The 25,870-nt window shown below is 40.0% G+C and overlaps 1 protein-coding gene across 1 annotated transcript in view; it reads left to right on the top strand.

Moving 5' to 3' along the window:
- SYCP2L (synaptonemal complex protein 2 like) overlaps positions 1-25,870 on the top strand; it is a 166,364-nt gene that overhangs the window by 97,273 nt on the left and 43,221 nt on the right. The window contains exons 8-20 of the mRNA XM_027128359.1: positions 1,124-1,192; positions 2,792-2,929; positions 3,018-3,137; positions 5,933-6,037; positions 6,439-6,463; positions 10,902-10,987; positions 11,098-11,186; positions 12,918-12,952; positions 14,078-14,220; positions 16,345-16,397; positions 17,246-17,291; positions 19,374-19,466; positions 19,565-19,625. Coding sequence (XP_026984160.1) covers positions 1,124-1,192; positions 2,792-2,929; positions 3,018-3,137; positions 5,933-6,037; positions 6,439-6,463; positions 10,902-10,987; positions 11,098-11,186; positions 12,918-12,952; positions 14,078-14,220; positions 16,345-16,397; positions 17,246-17,291; positions 19,374-19,466; positions 19,565-19,625 — 1,063 coding nt within the window. The remainder of the gene's footprint in view (positions 1-1,123; positions 1,193-2,791; positions 2,930-3,017; positions 3,138-5,932; positions 6,038-6,438; positions 6,464-10,901; positions 10,988-11,097; positions 11,187-12,917; positions 12,953-14,077; positions 14,221-16,344; positions 16,398-17,245; positions 17,292-19,373; positions 19,467-19,564; positions 19,626-25,870) is intronic.

A 25,870-nucleotide genomic window follows, 5' to 3' on the forward strand; every position in this document is an offset into this window, starting at 1 on the left:
CCAAGCTAGATTTTTTTTTTAAAAAACTCTTTGGAAGAGGTTAATAAAAATTTTTAAAATTATTCTTTGGTTTTTGGGATGAAGTGAGCAGATGAGATGCTGTTATTTAGCATGTGTGTGAAAACGAGGTTGGTAGCTCCACGGATTACTTCTTGAAGAAAACGTGTAACAACCCATTACTCAATGTTTTGTAAATTTTCTTGTTGTTGCTGTTCAATCTTTGAAGTTTCAGTTTTAAGTCCTAGAGTCACTTTTTTTTTTTTTTTTTTTTTTGCGGTACGCGGGCCTCTCACTGTTGTGGCCTCTCCCGTTGCGGAGCACAGGCTCCGGACGCGCAGGCTCAGCGGCCATGGCTCACGGGCCCAGCCGCTCCGCGGCATGTGGGATCCTCCCAGACCGGGGCACGAACCCCTGTCCCCTGCATCGGCAGGCGGACTCTCAACCACTGCGCCACCAGGGAAGCCCTAGAGTCACATTTAAAATTCATATAAGTCAGGAACATAAAGCTTAAACTCATGACTGGGCTTGAAACGCACTCTGAAAAACTTTATTTTCCAAGCTCTCATTCTAAAAACCGCTCATTAATTCAAAGTCTTTTTTATAGTTGCCATTATAGAGTTTAAATTTTTTTGTGTGATCATTTATTACAGTGATGTTTGCTTCTTGTAATAGTTTTATTTGTCAGAGGCAGTGTTAAAGAAGGTTGGATAAAGCTTTTGGTGTTTTTTATTATTATTATTTTTTGTTTTGGTGTTTTTTTTTTTTTTTTTTTTGGCGGTACGCGGGCCTCTCACCGCTGCGGCCTCTCCCGTTGCGGAGCACAGGCTCCGGACGCTCAGGCCCAGCGGCCATGGCTCACGGGCCCAGCCGCTCCGCGGCATGTGGGATCCTCCCGGACCGGGACACGAACCCGCGTCCCCCACATCGGCAGGCAGACTCCCAACCACTGCGCCACCAGGGAAGCCCATGTTTTGGTGTTTTTTTTAAGGTAGTGTCTTAGATCTATAATCACTGGCATGAATGAACAAAAAGCTTTGTTCAGGAAAACAATATGAACCTTTATATTAAAACTTAATGCATTTCTTTGAAATAAAATTAAAAAAAAATCTCTTTTTGTACACAGGAGAAGGAAGTTCCTTTGCAGTCTGTTCAGGAAAAGGATGGGAGCGGCATGGCACAGGATGCTTTCTATGTAAAGATCAAGTTTGTATTCTTTGTGTGCTCTCTCTAGTTCTGGGTTTCCTGGGCTGTCAGCATACTTTTTCCTCCAGTTGCTCAACAAGAGGCAGAAGAATCCTCTTCTCCTACTTCCCTAATCTCTCACATCCAGTTTATCACCACGTCTTGTCAATTTTGCCTTTGATTACCCTACTAATATCCTAATCTATTTTGTACCTAGCACTGTTCTAGGTGGAGGTAGACAGTATTGAACAAAACAGACACAATTCTTGCTTTCATAGAGCTTTCAGCCTGGCAGAGAGTCAGAGACAGATTAGGAACAAAATAAGGTAGTAGGAAGAAAAGGAACGGGGTGTTGTGATGGAGAATAATTGCTGGGGGAGGGAGGCAGTTGACTAACTTTAGGTCCTGGAAGACCTACTTGAAAAGATGATACTGAAGCTGAGATCTGAGGGGTGACAAGGAGCCAGAATGGTAAGTGGTGGGGAGAAGCAGTCGAGGCATAGAACAGCCAGTGCAAAGGCCCTGAGGCAAGGAAGAGCTTGACTTATTCTAGGACTCAGCAGGGCAGTCAGGCAGGAGAAGCTGACAGAGATCAAATTGTGCAGAGCCTTGCAGACCAAGGCAAAGCGTTTGGATTTGTTCTGAGTATAGAGAAGCCAGGCAGAGTTTTAAGTAGGAAGAAGCCTGAACTGCTGAGTCAGAGAATCTGAGTGTGAATCTCAGCTGTGGGATCTCGTACAGCCTTGCTATTATTATCCCCAGATAAAGAGTCTAACCGCCAGATTGGTGGTGAGGATTAACACCTGCAGAACACTTAACCCACTTGGCTCAAAAAACCTTACTGTATGGTAACTTAAAAAATCTGTTTAAATGTTTCCTTTCAAATGCTGTCTCATTATTTAAGTCAATACTAAGAAAAAGTGGAATTTCAGGCTGTATGTAGTAAAATGACTCCTTATGAAAAGAATACTGTAATTTAGCCTGTAGAACTGGACTGCATTTTAAAAATATCTTTTGTAGCACAGATATTTAAGAATGTATCTGTTATTCAAATATATATATACACATACACACTTAGAAATAGGTCTTAACAAGCTTTCAGGCAGAAAAGTTCAATTTCATCATGGCAATTTGCATATTAATTGCCTTTAACTAATTATTACTGTTGAATCCATTTTCTTCTATTATGATCATTTATGTAACTTAATAAGTGATAATAGGCTTGAATTTTATAGTGTTTAGAATTTCTAACATTACTGAGGATAAAGTCTTTACCCACAGATACCTGTAATTCAGGTGTAGTTTTCCTTAAGTCAGCGGTTCTCGAAGTTAACATGATGAGAATCACCTGACGGGCCCTGCTCCCAGAGTTTGACTCCTACCAAGTCCCCAGGTGATGCCCATGCTGCTGGTGGTCCAGGAGCCACATTTTGCGAACTACTGTCTTAAGACAACAAAATCATTGTCTACGTGATTACTGTTCAAGATATAACTCTCTATATTTACCTTCTATTTCTGCACTGAATTATTATTAATAATGATAGAAATAGTACTGTGAAATAAATGTTCTTGGGGAAAAATAGTAATTTTCATACTATCAACTTTCCAGCTTCAGTCACTTATTACTAATGCATTGCATGATGAAGGATTTCAGAAAATAAAAGAATATTTTCGACAGAGAGAGCGCCACGTTCCTCAAAAATATAATAATCTTTTGTTACACCATCTTGACAGATCAATAAATAAGGCAAGTGAGTTGTTTTTTTGGTCTGTAACCAGAATGCCAGTGTGTAACTATATGTAAGGTTTTTAACTTAGTGTGGTCCAATCCCAAGGAGCTGGATAAAAATGAATTTCTGTGTGCTTCGCTGTTGCTGAAATGTGTTCAGCGATTCTTCATTGATGGCCTCAGAGAAGATGAGCCTTTGCTCATTCAGCAGGGACTGATCCCAAAGATAAGTGTCATCTTTTCATTTCGTACGGATTAAAGAACTAGAGAGGATTCAGTTGCCTAGTTTGGTATTTTATGTTCCTTTGAAATCAAATTTGAAGAGGAATCGGCACCAGTGCTTGTTGCCTACATCCAATCAAAAATTAAGTTCTACATATGTTTCCTGATGTATGGGGGTGGGCAGGGCACTTTGGGGAGTGTACGGGAATAAGTCGGACACAGCCCTCTCCTCCCTTCGACACGCCAATGCAGTAATAGTATGTTTTTTATTAGTGAATTTAACTTGGAGATATAGGAAGATTGGACCTGGATAAATGATCAAATACTTCCCCTAGCCACAGCCCACTTTCCAACTTTCTAAAATCCTAGCTGAGTCTGAAAAAAATGCCAAAATACTCTTTGCTTATTCTAAGTCACCCCAGTTACGCAATTCTGACCTGTTCTTAATGAATCAGGAGGTAACATCATGCGTGCCTTAATAATGGCATCTGGAAGCAAAGCAGAGTTTGCAAAGTCTCTTGCTGCATTTCTCTTTTTTCATGATGAGATTTGCAGCCCTGTGATTGATTATTGGTGAGAACATGAGGGCAGAAGGGTGAGCTAGCTGCCATTAAATCTCTGATTTACCCCCTGGACTTTAGTACCTGAAGTTTATCAAGATCAGGTTGGGCAAAGGAAATGTCTCTGTCCCTTTTCACTTTAAAATGCCTCTAATTATGGGGCTGCCCCTCCATGGGGGAGAGAGAGTAAACTCCAGGCTTTCCTAACTTCTCTCAGGAACTTTAAAAGTGTTTGCGGCTAGGGTAGGGGGTGGGTGGGAGTGTAAATCTCAGGGCTGTATTTATGCAAGCCGTGTCTGTTTCATTTTGAATTGTATATTTCATTTAGCCCCGTCTAACTCCCTGATACACTTAGGCAGGTAACAGGAAGCAGGGAAAAAGAGCAAAAACTCCAAAGGAAATGGGGCAGGGATGTCCCAGGGGTACTTTGGAGGCTTAAGCTGATTTGGGGGGATGAATTGGGATCTGCTCCAAACTGAAATTTCTTTTGAGGCTTAAGAATGCCATCCCAAGGTTGAAAGTGTCAGATCAAGTCTCCACTGGAATTTTGAAACCAAACAGGAATTTCCACATCCCCCTGGAATTCTAGCTGGTGATGGAAACGCCATAGCCATAATTTAAACACATTCTAAAGCACGTACTATTAATTCATGTAGGTTTTGGCCAAGGAGAGTAGGTTGATATTATCAAAGTGGATGGGATACAAGATTTTACACTTCTAAAGCCCACTGTGTTTGCAGGCTCCACATGAAGTGTGCTGGGAAGTTATTCTCCATAGAATAAGAAATTCCTACAGAAAGGAACATATTTGGCCCTGTACTTGAAGATCCAGAAGGATTAACTTGTCCTTTACCATATGCTTAATGAGTAACAGCTATTGCATCTGTCAGTAACCATCTGGCTTCTGGCAATGATGCAGCTGTGAGGGCAGCTGGTATATGGGTTACCATGTATGATCACGGCGCATAAATGGCTTCAGAGTGACCTCCTAGTACAAGTTTGATCAAGTAATGTGGCATTTTCCCCACTTCTCTGAATCTATACTCAGCCAGTGTACTTTGGTGGGCTAGGAGGGGGTCAGGATTTGGGGGCATAAATAGAATAGTGACAGAAATGTATTTAAAAGCATAGAATTTTGAGTATGAACATGGGGAGGGAGAAAATGTCACCTTAGTGGTGAGTTTTGCTGTGTAGAGGGACATTTCTTCCCTCGGGCTGTTGGAGAAAGGTTTGCTTCAGGAGGTGGATGATTCAATCAAATGCAAATATTTGTCTGATTTGAGATAAAAGAAACATTGCCTAGTGACTTCCAAACCTTGCTGTACCTTAGAATCACCTGGAGATGCGCTGCGTGGGTCCCATCACCAGAGATTCTGATTTTCTGGATCCATGACGGGTCCCACGCATCAGGGCATTTCAAAGCTCCCACGTTTTCCTAACGTGCAGCCAAGATGGAGAGCCGATGGGTTTGTCCATGGTCTTCAGCTGGTACCTTGGGTTCCTGGCTATAAAGTGGACAAAGTTTCCAAGGCCCCACTCCTATAGGAGTTGCTCATCACAAACTCATGTCACTAACTTCTTGGTCAACTGATGACTTCTAACTAGGATTTTTCTTTCTTTCTTTTTTTTTTTTTTGTTAAGAGTGACTAGCCTCAAAAAAGACGGTCCAAAGATGGCCTTTGCTTTATTGAATAAGTATGTTCTAGGAAGGTTTATGTAAGTTAATTTTAAATCACACCAGTTCTAGCAATGTAATATGAACTTGGATATATGTTCCTATGGGGAAAAAATCTCCAATTAGCTGGAAGCTTTTGACAAAAGGAAGGTGGCCAGGCCTGAGGCATGTGTACTGTACTAGCATACTTCTGGAGCACTTTCTAGAATCTGCACGTCCTTTGGTATTGGATGACTTGTTTTCTACAGCCTTCCAGGTAACAGGAATTTCTCCTGTGTAGACAAGGCTCATTTCTCTCTTAACCACTCACTGCCCCCTTTACAAGCCTTTCTAGTGTTGATGATCCTGGCAAAGTCTCCAGTTCTTGCTGGTATGTGAGAACTTGTTGCAACTCTGTAGCAGTCTGATTCCATTCTGGAGTGTTCTAGATGGGGGCCTCAGAACCAGGCCTAAGTGAAATGGAAAAGGGTCTTTAAAATTATAGAACTCTGTTGTGAAATTTTATCGAATGAGCAGTAGCTATTCAGTCATAGAGGTTGCATCAGTGTTTCTTCTCTTGTGTACATGGTTTCCTGGTTTGAAAGAACAACAGGATTTCTGACCATGCCAGACCTAGCCTCGGACATATATCTGATTAATGTGACGGAAGACTTTTTTGACACAGCCTTGGTAAGGATGAGGTTGGATGCTTTACTGAGCAGATACCATTGGTAATTTGTAGGAATCTTCAAGTTCATAAAACTTGTGTTTTTCTAAGATGTGGGTTTTACTAAAAGACTCATATTTTATTATTAGAAATATTATATGAAATAGTAACAAATGTATATAACCAATGTTATAGAAAAATGAGGTGATTTATTTTCAAATATATTGTTCACCTGATTGGAGGTGATAGGCTGATTTTAATAAAGTAATTGAAAGTCAAATAGGATTTCTCTAAATTTTTTTTCTACTGTAGTTAAAGTCAACTCCTGCCTGTTAGAGAATTATCAGCATAGCACATTAATGTTATAGATTATAATGCTTTTTAAAAATAATACGAGCTTCACTTTTTTCTTTCTTTTTATTAGATTATTTCCAGAACTAGTAGTAAAGGTAAGTGTATTATTTACTACAAATTGGCTGTTATTAATAGAATATTAATACTTTTCATTAATAGAAATTCCTGTTTAGAGAAAAGAATATTTATCTAAATGATATATAAAAGTGAAGTCGGTTTAACTATTATATTTGCATTAATTGGCCATCTTATGGTACTCAGATTGTGATGCTGAAATGAATTTTGTTGGAAAGTGTGTCTCATTTGCCTGCGATGAGTCTTTATTTAGCTGCTCCTGCCACCGTTTAGCTCCAATCAGGGATGGAGAGCCACTTCCGTCATTCCAGAACAGCAAAAGTTAGCCATTACTGATTTAACTTGGAGCCGATTCTCATGCCTTTCTCTGTCTTTCAGGAGCTCAAAAGGTAGACAGTTTGGAGGTTAGGGCGATGATGTTGTTCAGTGTGGCTCCTGTTAAAGGTAACCCAACAAACCCTTTGAATTATGAAACTGTAGATTCCAAGATGCACAGAAATCGGGGCCATCTTAAAATGCATATGTCTGCTCCCTATTGTCCATCTTTTTATTTTTCTTTTGAAAAGCTGTTATTAAATTGACACTACATTCTACAGTGGATGGTATCTTGTAAACTGAGGACATTTAGTACTAGAAGCTTAAGTGTGATGGTGCTTGGTTGATTTTTAAAAAGAGTTCTCCATAATCTAAGTCAGCAGATCCAAATACTTGCAAGTCAGTTTTTTCTGGACTTCATAAGTGATAGTTCCTGTCTCTAAAGTTGGTTGATAAAATACCCAGTGGTAAAAACTACTTTGAATTTTGTAATTTTTAAAAATAAACTTGATCGATTTACAACAGTGTGTGTACACTGCATATTTGAAAAAAAATACATATGAGAGAGATCTGTTGATGCTGTAGCTGTTGCTTGGACCACTTAATAGGTTCATATAGTCCCTGCAATCACTTCATTGTCCCAAATGGAGGAAACACTGCTCTAGGTGACTGTATTAGTCAGCTCATGCTGCCATAACAAAATACTATGGGCTGAGTGGCTTAAACAACAAACTTATTTTCTCACAGTTCCTGGCTTGCAGAAAGCCACCTTCTTGCTGTGTCTTCACATGGGTAGAGAGTAGGCTGCTCTCTGGCATCCTGTAAAGGCACTAATCTCATTATGAGGGCTCCACCCTCATGACCTCACCTTACTGTATATGTTTCATTTTTATGATTCCTTTGTTTTGTGCTTTGCTATATGGATTATATTTTCTTTCACTATTTGCTCCTCTCTAGTGATTTGAATGGCTTATGTCCTAGTTTTATTCTTCTGGTTGTTACTCTTAATTTAATTATCAACATCAACATGAGAGTGCCAAAATGATAGCACCTATTTCTTCTTTATATATGGCAAGGAATTCAACATGTTTTTATTCCTCCTCCATTTTCTACCCAGATTTATTTAATTTAATCCAGGGTTTTAGTCCTGTATTTTATATATATATATGTCTTTGTAAATAGTATTTGCTCTTTGCCTTGTATTGCAACCTTATTTACAGTAGTTATTTAGGGCTCACTACCAGCTTGTTTATGGCCTGATGTTCTCATTCTTGAGTTCTTTATTCTGCTTTGTCTCCATCTGCTGTAATACATTTTGAAGAGGTTATTAGGGTATGTGGGTGGAACATGGTCAGTGCTTTTTATCATTTAAGAGTGTTCCTGTGGCTTTTATCCAATATAACTTTTATCCAATATTTTATCCAATATAACTCTTGCTTTGCAGAGTCCAGAGTCTCCCCTCAAAACTGTTTCACTGTCTTACATTGAGTGTTGTGAGCACATGTGCACACGTGTTGTTTTATGTGGTTCTTCATGAGTTGTTTTGAAATCAGATCTTACTTTAGCTTGGGAAATTTTATTCTTTGATCATTTTATCAGTTAGAGCAGGGCTTCTCAACTTTGGCAATATTGGCATTTTGGTCAGGTTGGATGATTCTTTGGGGGGGCTGTCCTGTACATTATAGAATGTTTAGCAGCATCCCTGGCCTTTACCCACTAGACGTCAATAGCAGTCCCTACTACTCCCCCAGTTGTGACAACATCTCCAAATATTGCAAGAATGCCATAGGGGAGCAAAAATCACCTCTAGTTGAAAACTGCTGAGTTAAAGTGCTTTCAGTATATGTAACAGGATATCTAGTTCAAACAGTCTTAAGTGCTAAAGATGACTTAATTTGCTGAAGGAACTAAAAAGTCAGAGACAGGAAGTTTCAGGAGCAGTTTGGCTGTAGCTAGGCTCTGTTTCTTGCAGTTCTTTCTATTTTGCCTCCTCTGAGTCTTGTCTTTGAGCTCAAGTTGGTCTCCCTTGGTGGTTGCAAGATGGCGGCCAGCAACCAGAGCCGTGCTTCCTGGTTCACATCTGGGGGAGAAATGTTCACTTTCCTCAAGTGGCAGAAGAAAGCCCTAGCTTGGCTCTGCTTGTGTCCCCCCACCTCCACCCCCTTAATGAACTGATCACTGTGAAAAGATGAATGGGATGCCCCTGCATCGTTTAAGCCAATGAGGATCCACCCCTGGAGCTAGTTAGTCCCACCCAAGAGCATAACTGTTACATCAGAGAGGAGGTGGGAAAGGATGATGACAGTTACTCTTTCTATTCTCTTCTCTTTCTAAGATTATCTATTATTCATCCATTGCATCTTTTTTTTTTGTCTTCACATCTTTTTCCCATTCTTTTTTTCCTGTGTATTTTGAGAGCAATTGCTACTTTTTTTCTTGGAAGCCGATGCTTTAATTCTGCTCTCATTGCTTCCACTATGGACTTCAGTTCTGCTCTCACATCTTTGCTTCCTTGAAACCCGTGGGTGGTGGTGCTCTACCTCTGCTCTCAGATTCATTCCTCTCTGCCTTCCTCTCTACTTTGCATAGAACAGTGTCCTAGGCTTTTTAACCAACTGGTTGCCTGCCAGGTTTAGCGAATGACAGGAAATTGGAGGTAGGAAGGCCATTTCTCCCGCTCCCTTCTGCTGAGGTGCTATCTCTGGGAGTGACTGCATAGTTCCTGGGACTCTGGCTTATTTGTGGCTACAGCATTTGCTAGGGGACCTTCATTCCCGGGGTCTGGTAATACCACTTCCTCCCCGTGGCTTTCCAGGGATGTATAGGGGGTGGTAGTGGCTACCTATGTTTTTGTAACTAATTCCCTGTATTAAATTCTCTCAGACTGAAATATCTAGAATGGCTTAGATTTTCCTATTACTTATTTCTTTCTCACTTCTGTGTTCATCTTATACTGTTGCCTTCTCTTACAAATCTAATTTTTTATTTCATAGAATTCACATTCTTTTGAATTTTGAGATGATAAACCAGATGCTTTTGATTTGGCTTCCCAGCTTTTCTATCATCTTTTATTTCCTGAAGTAAGCATTTTTCAAAGTCACTTTTTTGCTACCTCTTAACTTATTATGCTCCTTCCTTTTGCATAGGGCTATGTTTGTTAGTTTCTCTTTACTACTCTTTAAGTGAAAGGGTCGAATGACATCTGATACTTGCTGGTTAACAGAGTGCATAAATGTCTCTAGGGTCCCCTGCTGTCCACCTGGGTCACCTGGGCTCTGTTACAATCTCTCTCTCAAGTTCTAAGCCGGCAGGCAAGTTTTGGGCTCAGCCCCTGGCCGTGTTTCTTGTTTCCAGAAATCATTCAGCAGTATCAATGTGGCTTTTTTGGACTGAAGAGGGATATTTTTAAAATTTCTACTCTCTGATTTGGATTCCCACAATTTCATGAGTTTTATGGGGATTAAAAAGTATGCAGTGTGTGGTTAAAAGAAAAAAAATTCACATATCCAAATTACACCTCTGAACCTATCAAAGTAATGTTAGGACTTTACCATGAGTTTTGCAGTGTACACTACCACTGTCATATCTAAACACAATATGCATAAATGAAATAATAAAGGTTTTTTGTTTAATAAGCATAAAGCATTACCACATACCTTGTTTTGTTACTACGTTCTGACGTAAGTAGCCATTGAAGTTTCTATGATTAAGCTAGTTAACAAAGACCAACGCTTTACTTGAAAATTCTTGCTTCTGTTAGCATAAGACCATTATAAAATTTTTCTTTCTATAAAATACACAAATGTAAGAAATGCACAGAAACAGTGGGAATGTGTGTGCAGGAGCTGCCCTTGCACATCGTTCATTCTGGACAAAAAAGTAGCTTTGCCTGAGATGCAGCGATCACAGACAGTCACACTTTGCACGCACTGCTGCTGTTTACCTCAGTGGGCGTCTATGCCGTGCAAATCGATTGTGGCCTGGGGGGTCTGTAGATCTTGAAGCAGGCTGTGATTTGTCCCTTGCTCAGACTACATCATTTCTGAAATGTTTACTGCCCGTGGCTGTTCTTCCTGCTATGTAGGAGTCCTTTCCTTATTCTTTTTTAGCATCAGTTTGATTCTTTGAAAATTCTGCTTTCAGGGAAAAGTCAGATGTTGGGTTCCTTCATATTTACCTTAGGATTTCTGGTGACAGAAGAGAGTATAAATCGTTTGATCCAGCAGGAGGTGAGTTGCAAATAGTGCTGTTAGCAGTTGCCCTGGACCCCGTGGAGAAGCTCGTGCCCAGGTCTCCGTTTTCTTTCTTCCTTGTGAAAACCTTCCCCAACTCCCAACAGGCACTGAGGACCTTGAACTTCCTTCTGCAAGCTGTACCTCGGGAGGAGAGAAAACAACTTGTCTTGTCGGAAGGCTCGTGTCGTCTTATGTACGTGACCTTGGCCTGATTAGGTGGTGATGTAAGGGCAAAATCTTTCCGGGTTGTGGCACCTCAGTCTTCGTTCTCCTTGGGTGTTCGGGGTTGTTGGGTTGTTTTTTTTTCCCCCATCAAATTTGTGCGGTGAAATGCTTTCTCAGGCTATAGATTATTTTTCATTGTGAATGTGAACCGGATTAGTGACTCATGGGAGAATGTTAAGAGTACAGACTGTGGTGCCAGACCTCAGGCTTCAAATCCTAGTTTGGCCACTTATGCTGGTCACTCCTCTAGAGCACAGTCTTAGCTCACTACACCTCAGTCTACTCATCTGTAAAATGGAGTCAACGTTAACGCTGATCAATAGTTATTGCACAGGTCGAATCAGGCAATCCATTGAAAGCCATTAGCACATTACCTGGTAGAGAGAGAATGCTCAAAGGTTACCAGCTCTTACCTATATCAATAGGGCATGTATAGCTTTTCAAGGGATGGATTTGGGGGTTTTTGGTGACCCACTCACAATTATGTTGTTCCTGGGACATAGAAATTTGGAGAGAAGGTTGTAGTGTGTGACCATGGGAAGCACAACACCAGCACCCTGTTTTGAAATCTGAACCTAAACCTGTGACTGTGTGCTGACCACCAACCAGCGTCGGTGACATCCCTGTGGCACACCGTCATTCGAGGGACATGCAGCCATGACTAGCAAGAGGCAGGGTGACCCAGTTTATCATAGTGTAGACCTGAAAGACGTGATTGGTGAGCATGGAGCTCATGTTTGTCCATTTAATTTGTCTTTGCAGGACGCAGTGTTTTCTCTTAATTTTTCCTACAAAATATTCATTGAATAGATTAGTTAATCATTACCCTTAGTGGTGTACTTAGATCTGGAGAGAAGCTGACCTGATGTTTGCTCCTAAGTCTTCAAACTAATGCAGTGGTCCTGCCTTACTGTTTGAGTGTTCTAGTCTAGTCCTTGAGTGTTCTGCGCTTCAAGTCAAATGTGAAAGCTGCAAACATAAAAGTAAGCAGAACTCTCAGTGGTGCTGTTCTAAGGCTTCTATTTAATTGTGACAAATCAATCCATTCATTATGAGAAACTGAACTACTACAAGATTTCTTAAATCCATTCTTTAGCGTGAGAGTTATTTCAGATATTAAAAAATCAACATCAACACTTGTTAGCACTTAACTGAAATTCTTATGTGAATATGCAATATGGGAGTCTGTGTTAATTACAATAATGTGATAACTTAATCCCATTACATCTCTAACTTAAATTTATCAGTTTTTAAAGTAAGTTCCAAAAGCTTATAGGAAAGACCTACAGCACCTACTGTATCATTTCTTCCAGGTGTCAAACTATGTATAAAAAAAAAAGAAAAAGAAAAAGAGGGTATGCATCCTCACAGGCTGGTGAGGTGACTGTAAAATTCCAGGATCTTAGCATCTGATGAAGCCTCAGAGATCATCAAATTATAATTCACTTTACAGAGGGAGAAATAGAACCTCAGAATGTACAGTAGTAGCTCTAGCTTCTTTGTAAAAAGTATATGTAAGTCATTAATATATAAACTTGACAATTTTTCCAAAAAATATATTTGTGACATTGAGGAAATTTTGACAATGAATTTGAAATACTTTCAAAAATGTACATCTTGGATTAAAATTTTAATGCCAATATAGTAGAGTTTTACTTATGTTCATTTCAGTAAAATGAAATTTATCTAAATGTTTCAGGAAAGACCTTGCAAGGACAATCTTGACTGTGGGTGGTAAGAAGTATTAAGAATTTTAAATGTTAGAATGTTAACTATTGGACATTGGGGGTTTTATGGGCATCTTGGAACTATGGGGAATAAGTTACGGTCAAATTAAAAAGAGAAGTTAGGATTTTTATATTTAATTTATGATGAAAGAGTTAAGCATGCTAAATCCATAAAGAATTATTAATGAATATTCCTTTACTCACCAATGAGCGTAGTCAAATTTGATCCTTTTTCCACATTTTCTTCAAATCCTTTTTTAAATAAATCAGAGTTACAGGTAAAGCCCCTGTGTCCAGATCCCCATCCAATTCCCCTCGCCATTCGTAGAGGTGATCCTTTGACTTGGATTTGTTTTTCATTTCCAAGAATATTTTTGTACTTTTATGCTGTGTATTCACAAGCAACATACGTTATTGTTTTTGCAAATTTAAGTTTGTGTATCCAGCTGCAACCTGCTTTTTACCTTTAAAATTGTTTGAAATCTAAACATGTCGATATGTGTAGTTTTGTTTATCTGCTGTGAAATACTACGGTTTCTTAGGATTTTATTTTTATAGATGTATTTAAGGCTGGATAAAGCTGCTTTTTAAACAATTGAGGTATAGTTGATGTATACTATTATATAAGTTACAGGTGTACAATATAGTGATTCACAATTTTTAAAGGTTATACTCAATTTACAGTTATTATAAAATGTTTGCTGTATTCCCCATGTTGTACAATATATCCTTGTAGCTTATTTTATGCCTAATACTTTGTGCCTCTTACTCCCCTACTTCTATCTTGCCCCTCCCCCCTAGGGGTAACCACTAGTTTGTTCTATCTGTGAGTCTTGGACAAAGTTGCTTTTGATGAATGTTTTAATATATCTAAAATATAAATTGCAGAAATATCATTTTTTAAAAATTTGTTGTATACTGACCTATCATTTGGATTTCCCCCTACTATTTCTTACAGATGAATTTAAATGATTGTAATTGCTCCAGGATATGTCTTTCTGCTTATAACTATAAGACACAATCTAGTCTTCTAAGATGGACCTTCTTAGAGCAAATGCTGACCTGTGGAACTCAGTTTTTCTTTTGCTCTGTGCCCAGAATTATCCATGTCTGCCGTATGTTTAATCTCTAGATTATGACCAGCAGGTGGCTCTTTGTGAAGCATTGTGTAGACTGACCATGAAAAAATCAAGGGAAGACTTTGTCCATCAGTGGTTTGAAGATGATACCATTGCTGAGGCTTTCAAAGAAATTAAAGATCGAGAATTTGAGACGGTGAGATTCTTGGTCGTGAAAATTCCATTTAATCAATATTTATGAAGCATCCTTTCAGCGCCTTCCTGTACGTTGGGCTCAGGGGAGGATTTTTTTCTTAAATGTGATTAGGTCGCCATTCTTAAACTTCCTGTTTCCCACTTATGTGAAATAACTTGAGGGTAATAGAAACAGAATATTTGTGGACCAGATACCAGCATACAATTAGGACATCTTTACAGGAAACTTAGCCTGGAGCCAGAGCTGTGTGAGTTTGATGGATCCAGTCAGAGACAGTGGTCATGGAGCGGGAAGTGGTTTTCAACAAACCTTGAAGGGTAGGGAGAGTTGGAGAAGAAAAGAATGTGCATTTGGGCCTTGCAGAGAGTAGCTGGCATGATGACAGGAGGCTGAAGCTGGCATGATGACAGGAGGCTGAAGCTGGCATGATGACAGGAGGCTGAAGCTGGCATGATGACAGGAGGCTGAAGCTGGCATGATGACAGGAGGCTGAAGCTGGCATGGGCGCTCTGGCAGCAGAGGAGTATTATGGGGTGCTTGTGTTGTGAGCCCTCCGGCCTTCACAGTTTGGAAGAACAATAATTTTCGGTGTCTTCCATGCAACCCGGCCTCACTGTGATTGTGTCCTCAGGTAGCACAGACGTAGTTTATGGCTTTGCCATATACTCACCTTTATCCTAAAATAGCTAAAATGTTTTCCCTCTCCTTTAAAAAAAGTTCTTAAGATGAGGGTGATTCTGTAGGAAAAGCTAACATTATTAGTAACAGTGCTCATGTTGAACAAAGCCTTTCTGGTCAAAACTGCTGAGCACTTGGGATTTTATTAAATCCGAACCTTCAAATATATTATGAAATACATTAAATTTGACTTTAAGCCCGTTGCCAGATCTGCAGTAGTTGTTTAGCCAGGATGCAGTTTGATCTAAGTGGGAATACCATGAGTTGGGTTTGGGTCCCACCTCCCCGACTGATGTGATGTATACATTTTGGCAAAGTAGTTGGCTTTTTTTTTAAAAAAAATTTTAATTGAAATATAGTTCATGTACAATGTTATATGTTACAGGTGTACAGTATAGTGATTCACAATTTTTAGAGGTTACAGTTCCATTTATAGTTACTATAAAATACTGGTTATATATTCCCTGTGTTGTGCAATATGTCCTTGGAGCTGATAGTTGACTCATGAAGCCTGAGTGTTTTTATCTGTAAAACGGGAATAAGACCAACTTCAGAATTGTGGGAATTAAATGAGAGAAACTAAAAGTGCCTGAGATGTTGTAGACACTCCAGTATTAGTTTCCTTTCCCCTCTGTGTGATTCTCTCATCTGCAGGGAAATTAGGGGAACATAAGACAAAAGTAATTATCCCCTTTCTCAAATCACTTTCCCCCTAGAGCCATCAGCTTCTTAGTGGGACTGCTTTTAGATGAAAGTTCACATTAATGTCCATTTAGTGCTGAATCTAGACACGGAGTGTGAGGACTGTTTGACTACAACAGACAGTCCTTGCTAACAAAAGGGATAAAAGTCTGGATCGGTATCTCTTTGGTTTTAGAAATTTGGGGGTAACAGTCTGCCTCCCTGGTCTCTGTTGGTTGGGAGAACTATAAATGTATTCTTTATTCTTAGAACCTTTAGCGGGAGAGAGATTCCAGGAAGGAACAGGTTAGAGAACTCCTGATAAGGAAAACCTACAGTGGTTAAGTACACCAGGATAAACCCCAAATTGATAAGTTTCATGGGTTTGTGGTTGGCTTGTGCTGGGGAGGTGGTAGGGAGATGGATGCCCTGTGGGTTAGTCGAATATTACAATCCAGGTCATCAGGAAGAGGTATTTCTCTTGCTTGTTCCTGTACATAAAACTGTTGGAGACCTAAGCATTCCTCAGCTGCAAGTCTCATGGCTGGGGGTTCAGAACATGAGTCTGGAACCTCCCCTTTGTGACGCAAAGTATTATTTTAGTTATCGTGATTAATAATGAATCCTTGTGAAGCCTTGTGATGTCACTGGATCCTGGAAATGTAGTAGCAAACACTGGCCTCTACATGCTGCAAAGGGTAGTATTTAAATTAAATATCTTGATTTTTTTTTTTAACAAAAAAGTTTGCATTATTTACTTTGAAGGATTGTAGACGGTTTCTCAATCACCTAAATGACAGACTTGGTGACCAAAGAAGGTAAGACGTTTCTCTGAGCTTTACTTTATTGACTAATTCTATTCTGAAAATGTCTAATATTAAAAAAAAAAAAATCTAGGCGGCTTCCCTGGTGGCGCAGTGGTTGGGAGTCTGCCTGCCGATGCAGGGGACACGGGTTCGTGCCCCGGTCCGGGAAGATTCCACATGCAGCGGAGTGGCTGGGCCCATGAGCCATGGCCGCTGAGCCTGCGCGTCCTGAGCCTGTGCTCCGCAGCGGGAGGGGCCCCAGTGGTGAGAGGCCAGCATACTGCAAAAAAGAAAAAAAAAAGAAATCTAGGATCTGTTTTAGGAGAGAATGTAGGATACAGAATTTACTGAGCATTACTAAGTTATCCATTGAGTAGAAACCTCAGAAGATTAGACACATTCTGCCTAGTGATTCATTCGTGTGTGTTTAAAAATGATTTCTATCAGTCTTTAACATATTTATTTGTGATTTGGAACAGTTGTAACTTTATATCCTCCAGGGAGATTTTATGAAGAATGATTTCCTATAGATCTGAGGTTACTCGGGAAAGCCGTATTATGGACAGTTAAGTCCTTGATGAGAAAATATTGGCTGAATTCACTCCTTTCATTAGGACTCTTGCCAAGCAGCTGGGCTGAGGTATATATGGTACCGGAAAACCTGGCTTGTGGACTGCCAGACAGAGATTTGAATTCTGCCCATGGTAGATCTCCATTTGTAGGTTTGAGAGCCCCTTTCATACTTTGTACCAAGGGACATAATGGCGTACCTAGTTATACATGCTTGTTTATAGAACATCCGTAGGTCGTGTGTGCGGTCCATATTTTATTTTACTTTTTAATTGTGAGGTGTTTTGCAGGGTCTATTCATTTCCATGCATTGCTGCTTTTGCTGATGATTTTGAGGTATGTTTATCTCTCTTTCAGGGGCTGTGAGGGTGGGGGGTGTATAGTGAAACCCATAGGTAGGTTTACAGCAGGCCAAACGGCTCTTGCTACACAGAAGGGCTTTTTTAAAAAAGGAAACTTGCTTCTCCTCTTAGGCCTCAACTCTGAAGCTTATTATTGAAGAGCCCTAGTGTTACTTGTACGTAAAGGAATTTTAGGTTTATACTGCATTCATGAGGTCGGTTACAGGAACCTTGCCTTATTTTATCCTCCTGACGAGCAGCATTATTCACGCCTGGACTGGAGGGAATAGGGCAAGTCCATTGCTTCTTTCCACCCGGTAGACGCTTCCCACTCTATCCCCAGCAATTAGGGTCACTCTCCTTTCTCTAGGACATTCTGCCTTGTACTTTATAGTCCAAAATGGAACAGTCTCTTTTCACCTCCTTCTTTGGTTTCTAGAGGCACAAGGTCCTTCCTGTAAAAGTGCCCCAACGTGCAGCATCTCGGTTTCCGGGTAAACTTTTCATAGGTCTCTGAACGTGGACTGTGCTGACGTTTCCTGGATCATGTCTCTAGAATGTTCTAGTTAACCATTTCATTGTTTTGGGTTGAGGGCCCCCTTCTTGGCCTCTGTGAGCTGAGCCATTAGCTCACGACTACATTGTACATTCTTTCTCTCTAGAACTAATTTTGGAAGCCTGATGCCTATATTTCGAGTCTGTTTTTCTTTCTGGTTGTCTGAGGATTCCAATCTCTGCTTGGAATTTAAATTTCCATCAGCTTCAGTAGGGGTCCTTACACTGGCTTCCCGTGATATAGACTTGTGTTAAAACCTTTGTTCCTATAGACGCCAAGGGGAGAAGGGGGTGGGTGGTGGTGGTGTGATGAATAGGGTGATTGGGATTGCCATGTATACACTAATATGGATAAAACAGATAACTGATAAGAACCTGCTGTATAAAAAATATAATAAAATTAAAAAAACCTTTGTTCAACTCTATAGCTGTTAAAGAGTAGACACGTATGCTGGAACAATGGCCAAGAAATGCTATTTACTGGAAAACAAGTGGAAGAATAGTTAAGTCTAGTGTTTGTTCCATTGTTGAGGAATAAAAACTTGGTATATACTTCCTGAGTATGTCTAGAACACATCTGGGAGGAAGCAAAGGCATTGTTAATGGTTCCCATGGAAAGGTACCTACGGGAATTTGAGGGACAGAGGAGGAGATATTTATTCTCTCTATTAGCATCATATTGTTTGAATCTGTCTTTCCTTTTTTTCTTTCCGTCTTTCTTTCTTTCTTTCTTTAAGAGAATATGTTTATTTTATGATGCAGTCATTTCTTGGTACCCATGGGGGACTGGTTCCAGGACCCCTCGTGGATACCAAAATCTGCGTATATTCAAGTCCTGTATATAAAACGGCTTAGTATTTGCATATAATGTACACACATCCTCCCGTGTACTTTAAATCGTCTCTAGGTTACATCTGATACCTAACACTGTAAATGCTGTGCAAATAGTTGTCAGTACATGGCAAAATCAGGGTTTGCTTTTTAGAACTTTCTGGAATTCTTTTTCCTAAATATTTTAATCCACATTTGGTTGAATCTTTGGATTTGGAACCCGTGGATACAGAGGGCTGACTAATCAATTAAAATAAAGATAATTTGAAATCTTCAGGTCTTAGCCTTATTCTAACACGTGGTAAGTTAGATGGCAAGTCACCATTTATGTTTGATCACAGTACCTCCTTTGCTAGAAGTTTCTATCCATAGGCAGTGTGGATTGTTACTGCTTTAACATAGAAGAGTTTTCTCTGTGATTGGCACCAGAAAAAAAAAGTTTGTGTGGTTAGAGTTATCTGACACATTTAAACATCTATTAAATTGCTAAGTATAGTAGGGTTTTTCCAGAAATAGATTGGTTATATAAAATTGAAACCTTCCTCCTATTTTGCAGAAATGAGTAAGGCAATAAACGGTGACCCTATAATCTTAAAGTAGGGCTGTTCTCAGAAAAGCAGTTCTGTTTTTAATGGAGTAATTTTCACTTGACCCTTTCCTATGATATTAATACTGAAATTATATCTTACAGATGAGAAAACCTGCAGATGAAAAATTAGAGAAATTTTGGATTGATTTCAACCTAGGAACTCAGAGTGTAACTTTTTATATAAACAATCCTGAGGTAATCATGTTCGATTCCGGTTTAGACCTAAGTGCGTAGAGAGTGTTCATATCCAAGTATGTGTTATGTGCTCATGAATTTCACTTATTTTTTCCAAGAGCGCTTTATGGGACTCAGTAAGACTTTTGAAGGAAGCAGCGATTAATTTCAGCATAATAGGTAAGATGTTAATTCTAAACTACCCCGCATTTAGTCCTGAGTATTGTTTCTGTTTACACTTGCAGTGTATGTTTAGTTAATTCCTGAGCAGACTTTGCTTGCACTTGACGTGGAGGGGAGGTGGTGAGTGCTGTGGACAGAAGGCTGTGCTCAGGGTAAAAGATTAGTGAGTCCTCCACTCTGTAACTTTGAGGTTCCATGACTTGCCTGGTTTTCTCGTTGTAAAAATGATTATGGTTCCTCAACAAACTGAAAATAGCATCACCATGTGATCCAGCAGTTTCACTTCTGGATATATATCCAGAAGAATCGAAAGCAGGACTCGAAGAGATTTGCATATGAACGTTCATTGCAGCCTATTCACAAGAGTCAAGAGGTAGAAGCAGGGACTTGCCTGGTGGCACAGTGGTTAAGACTCCTCACTCCCAGTGGAGGGGGCCTGGGTTCCATCTCTGGTCAGGGAACTAGATCCCACATGCATGCCGCAACTAAGAGTTCGCGTGCCGCAACTAAGGAGCCTGCCTGCTGCAACTAAGACCCAGTGCAACCAAAAAAAAAAAAAAGGGTAGAAGCACCCCAAGTGTCCATCGGTGGTTGAATGGATAAAGCAAATGTGATCTGTACCTACAATGGACTATTATTTAGCTTTAAAAAGGAAGGGCATTCTGACACTTGCTACAACATAGATGAACTTTGAGGACATCACGCTAAGTGGAAAAAGCTAATCACAAAAAGACAAATACTGTATGATTCCACTTACATGAGGTATCTAAAGTAGTCAAATTGATAGAGACAGAAAGTAGAATGGTGGTTAGTTACCAGGGGCTGCAGGGAAGGGGGAATGGGGAGTTGTTTAATGGGTACAGAGTTTCAGATTTGCAAGATGAAAAGGTTCTGGAGATCTCTTCTACAGCAATGTGAATATACTTAGCACTACTGAACCGCACACTTAACATTTACCTTGTCAACCATTTTTATGTTTTGTACCACAATTTTTTATTTTTTGTAATTTTATTTTTTTATTTTATTTAAAATTATTAATTTATTTATTTTTGGCTGCATTGGGTCTTTGTTGCTGTGTGCCGGCTTTCTCTAGTTTTGGCAAGCAGGGGCTGCTCTTCGTTGCGGTGAGTGGGCTTCTCATTGTGGTAGCTTCTCTTGTTGCAGAGCACGGGCTCTAGGCACGAGGGCTTCAGTAGTTGTGGCCTGGACCAGGGCTCATACCCGTGTCCCCTGCATTGGCAGGAGTATTCTTTTTTTTTTGCCGTACACGGGCCTCTCACTGTTGCGGCCTCTCCCGTTGCGGAGCACAGACTCCGGATGCGCAGGCTCGGCGGCCACGGCTCATGGGCCAGCCGCTCCGCGGCATGTGGGATCTTCCCGGACCGGGGCACGAACCCTTGTCCTCTGCATCGGCAGGCGGACTCTCAACCACTGCGCCACCAGGGAAGCCCTGGCAGGAGGATTTTTAACCACTGTGCCACCAGGGAAGTCCTGTACCACCATTTTTAAAAATGGTTATAGTACCTGCCCTCCCTTTCCCACATATTTATACTAATAATTGGGTATGTACAAACTATTTAAATATCAGCCCTGACTCCCCCTTCTTTTTTAAAAAATTAATTAATTTTTATTTTTGGCTGTATTGGGTCTTCGTTGCTGCACGCAGGCTTCTCATGGTGGTTTCTCGTTGCAGGGCATGGGCTCTAGGCACGCGGACTTCAGTAGTTGTGGCTCACTGGCTTCAGTAATTGTGGCTCGTGGGCTCTAGAGCACAGGCTCAGTAGTTTTGGTGCATGGGCTTAGTTGCTCCGCGGCATGTGGGATCTTCCCGGACAAGGGATCGAATCTGTGTCGCCTGCATTGGCAGGCGGATTCTTAACCACTGCACCACCAGGGAAACCCTGACTCCCCCTTCTTAAATCTCCGTCACCTTTCTTCTCCTCTCGGTAGGTAGAGTTGAGGGGCATGGAGTCAGGAGTGATCTTTTTCTGGGTGGGTAGAAGAAAGGTATTGGTCCAGTTCAGTATTTCAGATATAGTCACACTTGACCAGGATTCCTGAATTGGGTCTCTTAAAAAATGGATGTTTTGAAAGTAACTCAATACACATAATCATTTTTTAAGTAATTTGCTTTACTAAAGAGTTAAAACTAAATACTATGCAATTATGTGGATTTTATAGTTCTTTTCACAAAGGATTTAGGGCAGCTTGCATATTTGTAACAAAATAATAGAAATAGAAAATTGGAACCACAAACAAGAATAAAAATGTCTGTCAAGAAGGTTGATCTGGCCACCACGGAGATTCAAATTTGGTGCTTAGCGCTTCCCTGGTGGCTCAGTGGTTAAGAATCCGCCTGCCAGTGCAGGGGACATGGGTTTGTGCCCTGGTCCGGGAAGATCCCACATGCCACAGAGCAACTAAGCCCGTGTGCCACAACTACTGAGCCTGCACTCTGGAGCCCGCGAGCCACAACTGCTGAGCCCACCTGCCACAACTACTGAAGCCCACACACCTAGAGCCTGTGCTCCACAATGAGAAGCCCACCCACTGCAACGAAGAGTAGCTCCCCTCTCCGCAACTAGAGAAAGCCCGTGTGTAGCAATGAAGGCGCATGCAGCCAAGAAGAAAATAAATAAATTTAAATAAAATAAAGTTGTACAATTAAAAAAAAAACAAATTTGGTGCTTAGCTTCCTGAAAGCCAGGGTGAAAAGTATAATGGATAACATGATTCTCATCATACAAGTCCTGGAAAGAACAAATCCATCCTTCCTGGCCTTGAACTCTTAACTTGAAGGTTCTCCCATGGGACTACTTAGGATAAGGTAATCCTTCCTCAGCCCTGAGCGTTCCTTGCTGGAATTTCCTGTGTACATAAGTTAACTTTGGTGTTTTGTTAAAGGGTAATTTTTGAAAAGGTAAAATCATGACCCGCCTACAAATATAAAATAAATGTGGGTAAAAGATTTCATTAATTAGTGAGCAAATTAATAAGATGTAATAACCAGGAGAATCCAAAGAATCACAGATACAAGCAATGCTGAAATTAATTTACAAACAGATGTACAACTAGACTGTTGCATTTCGCAGACACAATTAATTTGAATTTATATGAACAAGAATCACTTGCGTTATTATTTTTAATTTCCCCTGTTACATACTAGAGAAAGGGAAGTTTGGGCTAGATTAGGCAGTAAAGGAAGTGGCAGAAGAGGAGGAGAGCCTTTCACCGTGAAACTGGGAGAATGAAGGGACAGTGAAGACTGCCCACGCTTCAGATGCTAATTGCAAGTCTCAGGTTGACCCCTGTACTTCTGACCAACTGGCTACCAATCAGAGGTTTTACAAGCTCCTTCTCGGGTTTGAAACTTGCTATAATGGTTCACAGAACTCTGGGAAGCATGCATTTACATTTACCATTTTATTATAAAGGATATAATAAAGGATACAGATGAACAGCTAGATGAAGAGAATACCCAGGGCAAGATCCAGAAGGATCCCAAGTGCAAGGGCTTTTGTTTCTGAGGAGTTGGGGTGCATCGCCCTCCTGGAACGTTTGTGTTCACCAACCCAGAAGCTCTCTGAACCCCGTAGCTTGGGGGTTTTTACGGAAGCTTTATCATGTAGGCATTATGGAATATTAACTCAATCGCTGGCCCTTCTGCCCTCCCTGAAGGTTGGGGAGCTGGAAGTTCCAACCCTCTAACCATACCTTGGTCTTTCTGGCGACCAGTCCCCATCCTTTTTTTTTCTTTTCAAGAAATATCATTGATATGTAAGCAAAACCTTTTTTTTAAATTTAATTTATTTTTTATACAGTAGGTTCTTATCAGTAATCAGTTTTATGCACATCAGTGTGTACATGTCAATCCCAATCACCCAGTTCATCCCACCCCCACCCCCCCGCCGCTTTCCCCCCTTGGTGTCCATATGTTTGTTCTCTACATCTGTGTCTTGATTTCTGCCCTACAAACTGGTTCATCTGTACCATTTTTCTAGGTTCCACATATATGCATTAATATACGGTATTTGTTTTTCTTTTTCTGACTTAACTTCACTCTGTATGACAGTCTCTAGATCCATCCACAACTCTACAGATGACCCAATTTCATTCTTTTTTGTGGCTGAGTATTATTCCCTTGTATATATGTACCACATCTTCTTTATCCATTAGTCTGTTGATGGGCATTCAGGTTGCTTCCATGAACTGGCTATTGTAAATAGTGCTGCAGTGAACACTGGGGTGCATGTGTCTTTTTGAATTATGGTTTTCTCTGGGTATATTCCCAGTAGTGGGATTGCTGGGTCATATGGTAATTCTATTTTTACTTTTTTAAGGAACTTCCGTACTGTTTTCCATAGTGGCTGTATCAATTTACATTCCCACCAACAGTGTAAGAGGGTTCCCTTTTCTCCACACCCTCGCCAGCATTTATTGTTTCTAGACTTTTTGATGATGCCCATTCTAACTGGTGTGAGGTGATACCTCATTGTAGTTTTGATTTGCATTTCTCTAATGATTAATGATATAGAGTATTCTTTCATGTGTTTGTTGGCAATCTGTATATCTTCTTTGGAGAAATATTTAGGTCTTCTGCCCATTTTTTGATTGGGTTGTTTATTTTTTTAATATTGAGTTGCATGAGCTATTTATATATTTTAGAGATTAATCCTTTGTCCGTTGATTCGTTTGCAAATATTTTCTCCCATTTTGAGGGTTGTCTTTTCGTCTTGTTCATGGTTTCCTTTGCTATGCAAAAGCTTTTAAGTTTGTTTAGGTCCCATTTATTTATATTTGTTTTTATTTCCATTACTCTAGGATGTGGATCAAGAAAGATCTTGCTGTGATTTATGTCAATGAGTGTTCTTATGTTTTCCTCTAAGAGTTTTATAGTATCCAGTCTTACATTTAGGTCTCTTATCCATTTTGAGTTTATTTTTGTGTATGGTGTTAGGGAATGTTCTAATTTCATTTTTTACATGTAGCTGTCCAGTTTTCCCAGCACCACTTATTGAAGAGACTGTCTTTTCTCCATTGTATATCCTTGCCTCCTTTGTCATAGATTAGTTGACCATATGTGTGTGGGTTTATCTCTGGGCTTTCTGACTTGTTCTATATTTCTGTTTTTGTGCCAGTACTGTGTTGTCTTGATTACTGTAGCTTTGTAGTATAGTCTGAAGTCAGGGAGTCTGATTCCTCCAGCTCCAATTTTTTCCCTCAAGACTGCTTTGGCTATTCGGGGTCTTTTTTGTCTCCATACAAATTTTAAGATGTTTTGTTCTAGTTCTGTAAAAAATGCCATTGGTAATTTGAAAGGGATTGCGTTGAATCTGTAGATTGCTTTGGGTAGTATAGTCATTTTCACAATATTGATTCTTCCAATCCAAGAACATGGCATATCTCTCCATCTGTTGGTATCATCTTTAATTTCTTTCATCAGTGTCTTATAGTTTTCTGCATACAGGTCTTTTGTCTCCCTAGGTAGGTTTATTCCTAGGTATTTTATTCTTTTTGTTACACTGGTAAATGGGAGTGTTTCCTTAATTTCTCTTCAGATTTTTCATCATTAGTGTATAGGAATGCCAGAGATTTCTGTGCATTAATTTTGTATCCTGCTACTTTACCAAATTCATTGATTATCTCTAGTAGTTTTCTGGTAGCATCTTTAGGATTCTCTATGTATAGTATCATGTCATCTGCGAACAGTGACAATTTTACTTCTTCTTTTCCAATTTGTATTCCTTTTATTTCTTTTTCTTCTCTGATTGCCATGGCTAGGACTTCCAAAGCTATGTTGAATAATAGTGGTGAGAGTGGACATCCTTGTCTTGTTCCTGATCTTAGAGGAAATGCTTTCAGTTTTTCACTATTGAGTATGATGTTTGCTGTGGGTTTGTCCTATATGGCCTTTATTATGTTGAGGTAGGTTCCCTCTGTGCCCACTTTCTGGAGAGTTTTTTTTATCATAAATGGGTGTTGAATTTTGTCAAAAGCTTTTTCTGCATCTACTGAGATGATCATATGGTTTTTATTCTTCAATTTGTTAATATGGTGTATCACATTGATTGACGTGCATATATTGAGGAATCCTTGCATCCCTGGGATAAATCCCACTTGATTATGGTGTATGATCCTTTTCATGTGTTGTTGGATTCTATGTGCTAGTATTTTGTTGGGGATTTTTTTTTTTTTTTTTTTTTTTGTGGTACGTGGGCTTCTCTCTGTTGTGGCCTCTCCCG

This window comes from Aethalodelphis obliquidens, unplaced genomic scaffold, assembly GCF_003676395.1.
Source record: "Aethalodelphis obliquidens isolate GAN/ISIS:26980383/991018 unplaced genomic scaffold, ASM367639v1 scaffold34, whole genome shotgun sequence".
Classification (NCBI taxonomy): domain Eukaryota; kingdom Metazoa; phylum Chordata; class Mammalia; order Artiodactyla; family Delphinidae; genus Aethalodelphis; species Aethalodelphis obliquidens.